This window comes from Ylistrum balloti, unplaced genomic scaffold (assembly GCF_031769215.1).
Source record: "Ylistrum balloti isolate Yb309-2 unplaced genomic scaffold, AGI_CSIRO_Ybal_v1 Utg369932, whole genome shotgun sequence".
Taxonomy (NCBI): domain Eukaryota; kingdom Metazoa; phylum Mollusca; class Bivalvia; order Pectinida; family Pectinidae; genus Ylistrum; species Ylistrum balloti.
The window spans coordinates 278,914-291,478 of record NW_026782044.1 but is presented as its reverse complement, the minus strand read 5'-3'; the positions used below and the strand labels follow the sequence as shown (position 1 = coordinate 291,478).

The following is a 12,565-nucleotide window of genomic DNA, read 5'->3' as shown; positions in this document are numbered from 1 at the left end:
CAATTTGTTATAGATAATATGTCATACATCTGTACATTTGGACCGGAGTGGTACCACGGTATAAAACTTTGGGAATATAGAAATCCTGTCATGAAATACGGTAAATTCCTCATCAGTGCTCAGAAACTGTATACAATGCTGCAATGTTTCGTTACCCTTGAGTCGTCTGTTTGGTTTCAACACGGACAATTAAACTTAGTAGTAAATAACACTTCCAGTGGTAATCTTCGTGAAAACCCCTTTCACTACTTTTTATAGTGCCATCTTTATAGCAATACCATATTTGATCTTAAATTTTACTTCTTTGAATGTTTATCTTCCATATAAAAGTATAAGTCTTAAATAATTTTTAAGACATGAACAAACATATGCGTTAATGATTTGATACGCATGCACCCAAAAGCTCACTGAAAAATACACTTTTGACTATTCATGACAAGAGCACGCCTACTCTCCAGCGTACTTGATTTCCGGTTTAAAGTGCACCCTGAGTGAAAATAAAAATGGATATAGAATTAGTCATATGATCAAAGACCAAAAAGGTTGAAAACCGCATCAAAATCGGTCCGAGAAATCTACGCGTGTTAGCTGGAAACGAGTACCTGTCATGATCGATAAATTTCTTGAGGTTATATTCAATATTTCTATATAAACCAAGTGGAATGACATCACCTTGACGTTCATATTGAGGGACTCTAGATCACACAGCATATCGACAGAAGGCAATGTACAGCAGTTTATTAAAAGTTTATTAAACTTCTTAAAAATGAACCCTGTTGGAATTGCACATCTCTTACAGTTCAGATTCATGCGCATAACATATTGGAACTTCATTGATAAATACCATAAATTAACGACAAGTTCAACCTGCGTTCACAAAGATCCCGAAGAGTGAAAAAAAATCCCCAGCATACCGTAACGGATATACCACGGTTACATTCATAAACAGGACTCAAAAACTATTTTCGGGAGTTTTGTTTCATGTGACAATCCAGGCCTGCAAGAAAAACCGTACTTGGTTCCGTTTTGAAGACGAGTTTAATTCTCATTATGATGATGATGGTGGTGGTGGTGGTTTATTGTCTCCGTGACTCTGCCCGTCGCCGGGAATTGTCCAATCGACTAGAGTCGATTCTCTGGCGACGCGAGGAGGGTGCTCCCCTCATGGGTTGGAGTCGTCTTGGTGTTGATTTGTCTGTAATTTGGAGACGACTCCCAGGTAGATCTTGTGGTGATGTGTCTGGACTTCCTGTGATGGAGGGGTCCTTGTCTTCTTTCCTGTCGAATCTCCAGCCAAATTACTATGATTATTAATTTTTGTTTAGGAGAAATTTCCTTTCCTAACAGAATAAAAATGGCATTACGCCGAAAGTTGTTATGTTTAATTTGGACTTATGCGGGCTCCTGTGCGGCATTAAGTGCCTACTCTTATTATCGATAACCGCGAGGTTGGACAATTCTCAAACAGGCCACCGTTTAAAGTCCCGTCCGCCGGACTATGATTAATTGGTAGTTTGGTGATATTGTGAAATTTGCTATTATATGTCCCATCTTGTTAACCTTCCGATCACACTGCGAGTAAACTGCTTGGCTATTCAAAATGTCTATGGCTTTCTGTATTTCCATTCTGTCCCTTCAACAAACATTGATTCACCTTTCCGACTTGTATCTATTTGTGCTAAATGTGTTTGTTTTTAAAAGGCGTAAGTGATGGTTTTCACGAAAGATGTTATGTTGGAGTAGAAAGTGGTATGTTAGTGTAAGGTTATTTAAGATGGATAGCGGGATTCACTACTCAGGGTGGGTTGGGGGTGGGGCATTCGGTTATGTTATGTATTTAGCTGGTGTGTCGTGTTAGTGCTAGATTTTTTAATGGATAGTTTAGAAAGGGAAGACAAGGATAAAAGACTGAGAGATTAATGTGTAATAATTTCTGCTTGTTGTTCAGCTAGAAGTCTTACTGTGTTTATTAAAATGACTATCGGGGATTAAGGGTTTGGATAAAGTTGGCATATCGCTATTTTCATTTGTCCCTCCTTATTCAAGCGGACACGGTTATGAGAGAAGTCCCTTGGGTACTAGCTAGAGCCGCTCCAAAACCACTAGGCGGCTCTCAAGGTCCCGCTGCAGCAATCGGATCACCATGGCCCGATTGTGACGATACTTCAGGATCGTAAGTCCTGTCACCTTGGACACATCCCTTCACTCCAGTAAGGAAGTACATAAACTTCGGCGTCTGCATCCGAAAAGGACGCCACCAAAGCCTTGATATTGTGTTTAATTCTCGTTTTTGCACTCTATATATATTCATTAGGGAATACCGTAAAAGCGGTGTCACAAATTTGTTCATTTCGATATACACTATTTTAAGAATGCCAGCGAAATCAGGCAATATATATAATGTTGGATATTATAATTTGTAAATTGTGGTATTAAATTTCGGGTTTCACTATCTTTAATTAAATTTTACTTAAGTAGATGTATATGATGTTGTGCATAACGGGATTGGTAACGTATATTGAACGTATGTAAAACAGATCCACTACACCAGAACCCAACAGCTTCAAAACATTACCATATTTCAGCTTTTTCACGAAACTATTGCTACATACATGTAGTTTGTTATTTTAACATGAATACCTCTTGACAGGTTGGATTTAGTAGTTGCATTGGATTTTAAGTGAAACAGCACCGTATATGCAAATGAGTGTATACCCACACAGACGACTTTATGAAACACGCATAAGAAATACACCAAAGGGAGGACGGTGGGCGTGTCTCTGCCTCTAAAGGAGACATTCAAAAGCCACTATGTCCTTATTTGGCAACAAATGAAACTTGGGGTTCTCTGGGATCTCTGCTTGATCAGGAACTAGGTGGTATAAAAGTAATCAACAGGGAACGGAAAGCTTAGTGTTTAATTTTCGGGTGATTACAACATCGAGAAATGAGATTTACTTATTACCTTTTCACTTTCTAGTAATCTTTTTATCTTAACAACGCAGTAAAATGTTAAAATAAACTTTCTCAAATGATATGTGACGAGCTAGTAATTGTTGTTTAATCACAGGATGAGCTTTTGTAACGATTATACATTGTTAATAGGAAATGTAAAACACATACTTACACTGTAATAGATGTTATATGTCTTCTAACATTAAGCTTTCACTAACAGAAAAAAGACAAATAAATGTTTTTTCTTTCCTTTCTTAAAAAAAAATAGACTTGTGCAATGTATATTATTCGGGGGAATTTTAAGTGTAGGTAGTTGGGTGCATGGTTTAATAATATGGATATTTTTGCGATGTTAGCGTAATTTTTCAATAATGTACTTCTGAAAGCCCTCCTTAAATACTGGCCACATAATTGTCATCTTTGATTTTCTTTGTTTGAGTTTTGTATTGCATATTTGGAGAGAATTACATATGTAATAAGATTTCAAAATTTTTCACTTTATCGTGTGTAACGTAACGGTAGCACAGTGGTAAACCGTCCGTTCCCGACTCCAATGGTCCCTAGATAGAATGCCACATTGCCATCATTTTGTTTGTTTTGTTTTTAAAATGAAAAAAAGAGGGGTGGTGTTGTGTTTGTCTACGCGTGATATCGAATCTTTCAGCGATTCCAGCATAATTAGTCATTAATGTAGAAAATGAATCATCTATAAAATACATGTCATCTGGTTTCGTTTTGATTTACCTAACATGTTTATACATGTTTTGTGTTTCTAGAATCACACAGCTAATCCAGCCAATGATCCGCTGTTTCATAAGAAGATAGATCGTATCTAATTTTAGATTTTATCAAACACTGTGCTCTCTGATTGTTAAGATGTATAATAGGGACGGAGTATCCTTTGAGGAAAATTTGCAGATATCTAAAATTATGAAATTGTACAGTTGACACATATTTCAATATCTGTGAATATACTTACACAGGTGTAAAATGTTTGATTTTCCAATAGTTGTTGATTGTTGACCTTCAAAACGGTGACGGTCCGATATTTTTTTTTTTTACCTACCTAATAACATATATATGTTATCTGTAGCCGTTACCAAGTAGGTTTCTATGTAGATTATACTAAAGTCACACGTGAAAAACACACAAAATAAATTAAAATTACCTTTTCAGTTTCTAGTATTTTTTCCCTTCACAACGCAGTAAAATGTTCACATGAACTTGTTTATTTTTCATTAAATGATATTTGACTGGTTTGTATAGATTGAAATCAATTATCAGCGAGACAGAAATAAAATATGTTTGAAAAGTGTTTTAGTTATGAGGTTTACCTTAACATTCTTCATTTTCGTTTGAGAAACCGTGCCAGTTCTATTGATTACGACCTCTTTAGAGCAAATTTAAGTAACACATATAAAAGTAGATGCGACACCCCACGTGAAGACTTTTATCACTATCTTTGTGTTTGTTCCTTTTATACTCGGAACCGAAATCTATTAATAAGACAACGATAGCCTTTCTGTGATAAGTTAACTTTTGATTTGCTCATACATGACGATCCAATATTAAGCGAAGATAATTATAATGCAAAACTGTCTGGTCTGTGCTATCCGACCACCTCATGGTGATGATGATATGATGATGATGATGATGAGGTTGATGATGACGATGATGTCTAGTGGAAGAAGACATCGACGATAACGATGATAACCTAACACGGAGATCTAAGTCCTTGGTAACAAAATCGTACATATCATTGGTGATATGTCGACGCATCCTCAATACTCTGTAACCACGGAACATTTCATGGCAAAATCGAAGGTTCCATGTGCAACACCTTGTGGACAAGACGAAAAGACCAAAACGATCATTTGGTGTACATATCGAGGTCGATGAACGGTATTAATAGTTTCAGTTGAAGTTGGGTGTCTCTCTTTGTAATCTTCAAAAGGAGCGTACCAGGCTGTGATTGGTCAGTGTTTTCTCCTGGAAGCAATAAAATGACTTCGTTTGTGCCTTCGATTTTGCCATGACATGTTCCAGGGGTGCAGAGAACAAAAATTGATCATAACCCATGGAGTATCGATAACATGTCGACCTGTCTTGTTAAAATTTGCTGGCAAAATTTAGATAACAAGTTAAATTGATAAGAAAAAATACGCTTCAGTGAAGTCATGAACCAGGCAGTACCTATTATCGTTACGGATTGAGAGATTTTTAGCTTGCGTTAATAATATATCGTATATATTGCCGGACAGTGTCCGGATATTTTGTTAGTGACCGTGTCAGATTTTAGTTACACCGGATGTTATGTTTACGCATGGCATGATCAATTTCTGCGCCACTTACGAAACACTGATGTGAAAAATCAGTCATTCTGTCTGTTGTGATGGAAATCTAGCACGATGCCAACAAGCAGAATGGGCGTGAAGCTTCGTGATAGGTAAAAGAGCCCAGCGAACTCAATACTTATAACGTTGTAATATCATAGGAGGATTTTTGTGGCGCCTTCAGCGCTCTCTCGAATCGATCGCATTCTTTATGAGTTCGTCCTTCGTCTATGCATTCAGAATGCCCCTTTCTGTTCCAGAAACCAATCCGAACAGTCACATGATTCGCAGGAGCTCGTTTATATTGATCAGTTAATATTTTATTTACTTATCTTCTCTATTTATCATCAGCTGATCGCCAATTAATACTGAAAAGTTGAAATCATGAATGTAAACAAAACATTCTTAGCAATTGAAACCAGACCAGTGATTTATGCCCCTGTTGGATTGACCTGTTTAAGTGTTTGTTATTAAATACGGAATGTAGATCCATACCGAAAAAGTACAACTTGACAATTTTTAAAAAATCACCTGAAAATGAGCAAAAATATTCTTTTCACTGATTTACCAAATTCCTCATCTATGTTTTTTATTCATAAAAGAGAAATGTGGCAGACTTCACCTGTATGTATAGTTTTGTCCTATATAAGTATAGCCAGGTTTGCTGATGCTTCAGTACCTGTGCATAGATGTATAGTGGACTGTGGATATTTGCTTTAGCTCGCTGTGATTTGAAATCAGAAATTGCTTAATTTTGAGTAAACTGATAAATGCACTGTGTACCCAGCACAAATTCCCATGGTTAAAATGTATGTAATGTTTGATTATTTTTTACTTTCAGAAAATTTTCTTTAGATCTTTAATGGAAAAGAAGTTCCTGTTCATTAGGAATTTTTTCTGAATAATACAGGTTTGTATCTTATATTTAAGATTAAATCTAAGGTCTAAATATGTAAATATGAACATTTGTTGATACATTCACACTGGTACCATTTAATACTCAAACTTTCATAACCCACGATCCACCAACAAATACCAGTATATGATAAATAAATAATAAGAATAACAATACTAGCTGTCTAAATTTATCATCAAACTTCTCAAACTAATATCATTTTAGTAGTAAGAATGTACATGTCCTTTAATAATTATTAATTTGATAATTTTGTCCATTAGTCTGTCTTTTTGGCAACTTGACTATGTTCATGTGTATATGCATATATCCTTTGTTGCCCCAGGTAGATGAAAATTTGTTGCTGAAGAAACAGAAGCATAGTAGTATTCACCCATAATATATAAGCACATCGTTGCTTACAAAAATAAACCTGACGATGACTGTCATGTGCTTTTATAAAAATATTTATAGGTAAAAGATTCAACATGTACATTTTCTTTACTTTTGTAATGTCATTAGAATAGAAGTTCTCATAACACAAACAACAGAAGATTTGAGTGTGACGTTTCATCAGGCAGATGACAAGTGTGAAGCGTACTAGCACTGATGTACCCAGTGTACGGGGTAACAAAGAATTGACCAATCATCTCTTACACTACATCAGTGCTTGTATGCTTCACACTTGTCATTTGTCTGATGAAGGTGACATATTCGTAACACTCTAATCCTCTACTGGTTAGGATGTAAGTATGTTCAGTCATTACATTTTATAATCACTGTTTTATACAGTTACTGGAAACTTTTGACCAGTTCTAAATTTGTCTGTCACTGATTCCTACATTCACCCACTGCCATTCTGCTCTAATCCAGATCTTCTTTGACATAGACATACATCTGTACTTTGTATGTGAATAGTACCTACTTGAGTACCTTGTCCCCTGAAGCAGGTTCCTTTATGTTTTTCTTCATTGATACTGGGAATGACATTGTGTTCAGCTTCAAGTGAAGCAGCATGTCTGTTTTTTTCTCCTTTGATATTACAGCAGCCTTAGCCTTCATAATGAAATATTTAGGAAAATATTGGGGAAACGGCACACATTTTGGCAACGGAAATGAATAGAAACTGTCAGGAGCTTATTTTCTGAGGCATTTGTTAGTACAAAATGTAAATTACCACAGGCTACAGTCTAGTGAGCAGTTCATTAGGATAGCCCACACCTTACACTCTCTGTGTGTCATTATTCATGGTAAAGAGAAAGGTTCCTGATTAATTATCACATAAAATATAATACCTCATAAGATGTAATATTTATTACATAAAATATAGTAATTATTATATTAATTTACCAGAAATACTTTTTGTAAGTTATAATATTTATTACATAAGGTATGATACTTATTACATAAAACATGATACTTGATACATAAAATATTGATGTCAACCAATGATCTTTAATGGTACTACTATAGTAGTTCTAACATGTTAACCAAAGGCTGGGTTAGTCCTTACCAGCAAAGTCCGCTCTATTTATGTTGTTAAATTCTTTTACTGAAGACGAAATTATCATGTCTTATTTAAAACAGCGATGACATTTAAAATAGAGATCTTTAGAAATTATACTGTAATGGCAAACATATGCCAAGTAGATGTTACAGAGTATTTATGAATATTGTACTTTTTGTAATAGACATGAGGTAAATGCTTACAAAACATATGTTGTATCTCAATGCATATTTTTCAGTAGACTGCAAATAGTTTGCCTCTCTCGTTTGTAAAGAACATGTCTTTTTGACAGATTTTTCATTTTCCATGTTTGAGAAGAAACATTATTTGTCAATATGATGGACAAACTTGAGAAAGATAGGTCAGTCAACTTTGAACATGAATCCCATCCTTCAAATTAAAATCTTTATATTTCAGGTAACTATGAAGGCTCTGTGCTGTATCTGTTCAGATTTATTTGTGAATGATGCTAGCGTCAGTATTTCAGCCTTGCCATGTGGCCACACCTTCCATGAAGAGTGTCTGTTCAAGTGGCTTGCCACTTCCAGCACTTGTCCAAGTTGCCGTGCACGGGTCAACAGAAGTAACATAATCCATAGATTGTTTTTTGATGGTGGAGAGGACGGCGATGATGAAACCAGTGATCCCAGTAAACTTTCAAATGAAATCCAAGATCTTAGATTAAAAATCAACAGACATAAAAAGGAGAAAAGTGATCTTGTTGACGAAAAAAATGCAGCGATACAAAAATGTCAAGATGTTGAAGAAAGCAAGAAAGAAATCCAACGTTTATATAAACAAGAGCAGACAACAAATGCCTCTTTAAGAAAACAACTCCACTACTTCAAAAGTCAAGAGGACAATCTGAAAATGCAGAAGGAGGAATGCCGTAAAATCAAGAAAAAATTTGTTGATCTTCAAAATGTTGAGAGATTGGTAACAGGTAAATTTTGTACCTATTTGTATCATGATTTGTATGTAAAACTTGGATTTTCATTTTCATGACAGTTTGTATGTAACAAAGATTTCTGAATAGTTTCATTTGGAACGTTTTGTATCATTCTGGTTATCACCTGAAAATTAATCGTGAGAAGTTCAAAATTGCTGACAATTAAGTCCTACCATCTGTTCAGGTTTTGACATTTGGAGTAGGTAGCAAAAAAATTACCAGATTTGCAGTAATATTTAAAGTATAATCCAGCTAACAATGTAATACATTTTTATTGACAGGATCGGAGGAAGAAGTTCAAGACCTTGTCCAAAGTTCTGGAGAAAATGGATCAACTCGTCAGATGGCTACATATCTTGTGGTCATGAAACGTGAGTTTCAACAAGTGAAAGAGGAAAAGAAAAAGTTAAAATCTGAGTTTGGTAAATGTAAAAGACACCTGCTGACAAAAGATCGTGAATTAAGTCAGGCCACTACAGAATTATCAACCATTAGAGAGTGCTACACAAAATCAGAAGACGATCTGAAACAGAAAGAAAAGGAAGTGGAATCTCTAAAGCAAAAACTCAGTCGTTTAAAACGAGCGATAGTAAGTCCTTGTGCTACTACAACCAGTGCTAGTTCTAGCTTTGTAGAGACTCTTATGGAGGAAAGTCCTGCACCTATCACTCCAAAGCAATTGAAATCATCGCCAGGGGAGATTGATCTTAACGTTAATATGGCATCACCTGAATTTGTAAAACCTAGTCCTAATACACGAAACCGATTTCATTGTGAGGAAAACCAGATGAAGTTTGTTAAAATATCTTCAGCATGTTCAGAAAATCCTGCGAAAAAGGCTAAGCGAGATATACAGGACATTAGCAACATTACTGGTCTCGGTAATTTTAACATCTTCAAGAAAAAAGCAAGTGCTGGAGACTTTAACAGTGTCTTTCGTAAGGGTTATGATGGACTTGGAGGACATACATCCTTTACACAACACCAGGGCCGACCTGCTGGTGCCGTCAAACCTATCTCAAAAACGTCACGTCTAATCAGTAAAAATGGAAAAATGAAAAAGGTGCCACCTTTGCCAAGTTTGGACCAGTTCATAAATCTGACTTGAAAGTCATGTGATAGCTAAACTCTCAAAGACATTTTTGTGTAAGAGCATATATAGAACATGAAGTGTGTTTATGTTATGTGTAATTTATCATTGTGAGTATGGGTATTTGTCCTTAGAAACATTGATATATAACTTATACTTTGGAATAATAAATTTGTATTCCAGTGACATTTGGGGAAAATGGGGTAGGAATTAAGGAGTGTCCTGTTTCATAATTCAGATGAATCCTGTCGCATATCATTGAAGATTTGTATTCAGTGAGTGGGTCCTCAAATGCGGGCAAGTCTAACAGCAAAATACATGATTACAGGACTCAATTACATAGAGATATGTATTGGTGACATTGAAACAGTGGACATGTCTAATTTTAAAAAGTTTAATTATAAAGAAAGATTCACTTTAGATTTTGTATGTATGATTATGAGGAGTATGGAGTAAGATTTTGTATGTATGATTATGAGGAGTATGGAGTAAGATTTTGTATGTATGATTATGAGGAGTATGGAGTAAGATTTTGTATGTATGATTATGAGGAGTTTGGAGTAAGATTTTGTATGTATGATTATGAGGAGTTTGGAGTAAGATTTTGTATGTATGATTATGAGGAGTATGAGAGTAAGAAGATTTTGTATGTATGATTATGAGGAGTTTGGAGTAAGATTTTGTATGTATGATATTGAGGAGTTTGGAGTAAGATTTTGTATGTATGATATTGAGGAGTTTGGAGTAAGAGAGCCAAATTGATGGATATGTTTGAAGTAACATCTCAGATTCTCTCAGTTTTTCCATAATAGTTGTTAATTGTTGTTGTAGCTACACCTTTAACATTCCTAGAGGGCTTTCCTTCAGAATTAAACAACAGGGTAGTAATAGTGAAGATCATTTCATCAATTCCAAAATTTTGCTTATAAACAATTTAGTGTGTAATGATCATTATTTTCTTGTTCTTAAATGATCCAAAGTACCAATAGTGCAAATGTTAATAAGATCATGTTTAAAAAATATCATTTTCATACATCATAATTGCCAGATATGAGTGCTACATTTATGTGATTTGAAGGGTTAGTGTATCAAAAGAACTCATGTTTCATATAAAGACAATACCATTCTTATAACTTTGAAGTCTACAACCTGATCACTATATGTTGGTGAATACATGAATTACCATGTCATGTTTATGCATAAATGTATCGGTCTTCATATAATATCATGAGATCGTAAGTATTAATATTAAAATGTGCGGTCATGTGATATGAAGGATTTTGAGAAGGGATTTCATCATGGCTTCAAAATGAAAATATGCTAAGATTGTAGAATTTATATGTAGACAGGAGTGTTCTCAACATTAAACAGTTCCACAGGTTTTGTTATTATAAGTGAAGTATATTTATTACAGGCTTACACCAAACTTTGCTAGTTACAGCATCATGGTAAAGATATAACAGTTTTCAGCTGAGGCACCTTGTACACATGTACATGACATTACATTCTTCTCAATCAAGGTGACTGAATTAAAATTATTAATCTAGAATGAGAATATGATATCTGATAAAGAATAAATTAAGTGCTGTGATGAAAGAGTTGTCCTTCCTTAAGGGGACGATGGCTATAAAGCCCACTTCTATTAGACATCACTCATCTCTATAGTAATTTTAATGGTTGCCTGTAATGGGTTCATCAAATCATCTCAAAGAAGCTTATCAAAAGTGACAGGAGTTCTAAACAATGTTAATTCAGTGTTTTCATTCACACATATAGGAGATGGTTTTGATTAGTTTTTAACTAAATTATTATGGTTTAAAGTAATCACAAGTGGTACATCAACAAAATCTACCACACACTGTAGGAGAGTTGTATATACTGGTATGTATTAGATCATGGTGTGTGAAGAGGCTGAATCTGACCCAGGTTTACTTAGTGTTGGTCTCTTAATGCATGTTCCATTGACTTAATTATGTATAAATAAGTATGTACACTTAAGGCTGGATATATACAAAAGAATAAAAGTGATAAATGATTTCTTCAATGATGTGTTTATTACCTTATAAGGTACCCTTGATTTATTACCTAATATGGTACCATTGATTTGTTAATTACCATATTAGGTACCATTGATTTGTTTATTACCTTATATGGTACCTTTGAATCTAGGAAGGAATAGTTGCCTCCTCTCTGATGTCTGTGGCTCCAGCAGTAAATGTAATGCCCTGTAAAGTCTTACCAGACTGACCTGTTGTAGTGACCTTTGTCTGGAGTAATCAAGTTGGGCTTACATTCATTTTTGAGTTATTTACATAGTATACATATAATCCCGAAACATTATGTTGCCTTTGTTATTTATATCTGTGTGACTGTTTCCAGCTGGTCAGGTCTGAAGGGCCAAGTGAGCTTTGGTATAGTGCTGCATCTGTCATCCATCCATCAAATTTTTCTAAAAAAAATCCTAAATAGTCAACTGAATCGATTTTTACTGAATTTGGTGAGAATCATCCTTGTGGTAAGGGGAACCAATACTGTACTTAATGGTGGATCTGCCCCAACTCCAAGAGGTCTGAGGGGTGGGGACATATAAGGAAAAGTTTGCCAATTCTTTCAAATCCTTATTCATCTCAAAGAATCATAAAATTTTGTCCAAAATGATTCGGAGCATCCTTTGATGAAGGGGACTCAATTTTATATCGACAATGGGACTGACCCCTCAGGGTAGAGACCTTAAAGGGGATCTAGAGGAATTGCTTTAAAATCTTTCTTCTGCAGGAGAGACACGATCTTGTCCAAATTTGGTCTGAAGACTTCTTGGAGACAGAGAAGCTAATTTTAA

The 12,565-nt window shown here is 35.1% G+C and overlaps 1 protein-coding gene across 1 annotated transcript; it reads left to right on the top strand.

Annotated features, from left to right (window-relative positions):
* Positions 1-8,095: 8,095 nt before the first annotated feature.
* LOC132547077 (E3 ubiquitin-protein ligase TRAIP-like) lies at positions 8,096-9,744 on the top strand. The gene is made up of 2 exons (XM_060210833.1): positions 8,096-8,630; positions 8,918-9,744. The coding sequence occupies exons 1-2, from the start codon at positions 8,111-8,113 to the stop codon at positions 9,742-9,744; spliced, it is 1,347 nt and encodes a 448-aa protein (XP_060066816.1). The 5' UTR covers positions 8,096-8,110.
* Positions 9,745-12,565: the final 2,821 nt, after the last annotated feature.

What these genes read in the sequence shown, in the direction of transcription:
- LOC132547077 (XM_060210833.1), top strand. Translation starts at nt 8,111, where the DNA reads ATGAAGGCTCTGTGCTGTATCTGTTCAGATTTATTTGTGAATGATGCT. An exon ending in TGTTGAGAGATTGGTAACAG is followed by an intron (nt 8,631 to 8,917) that starts GTAAATTTTGTA and finishes TTTTATTGACAG; the next exon opens with GATCGGAGGAAGAAGTTCAA.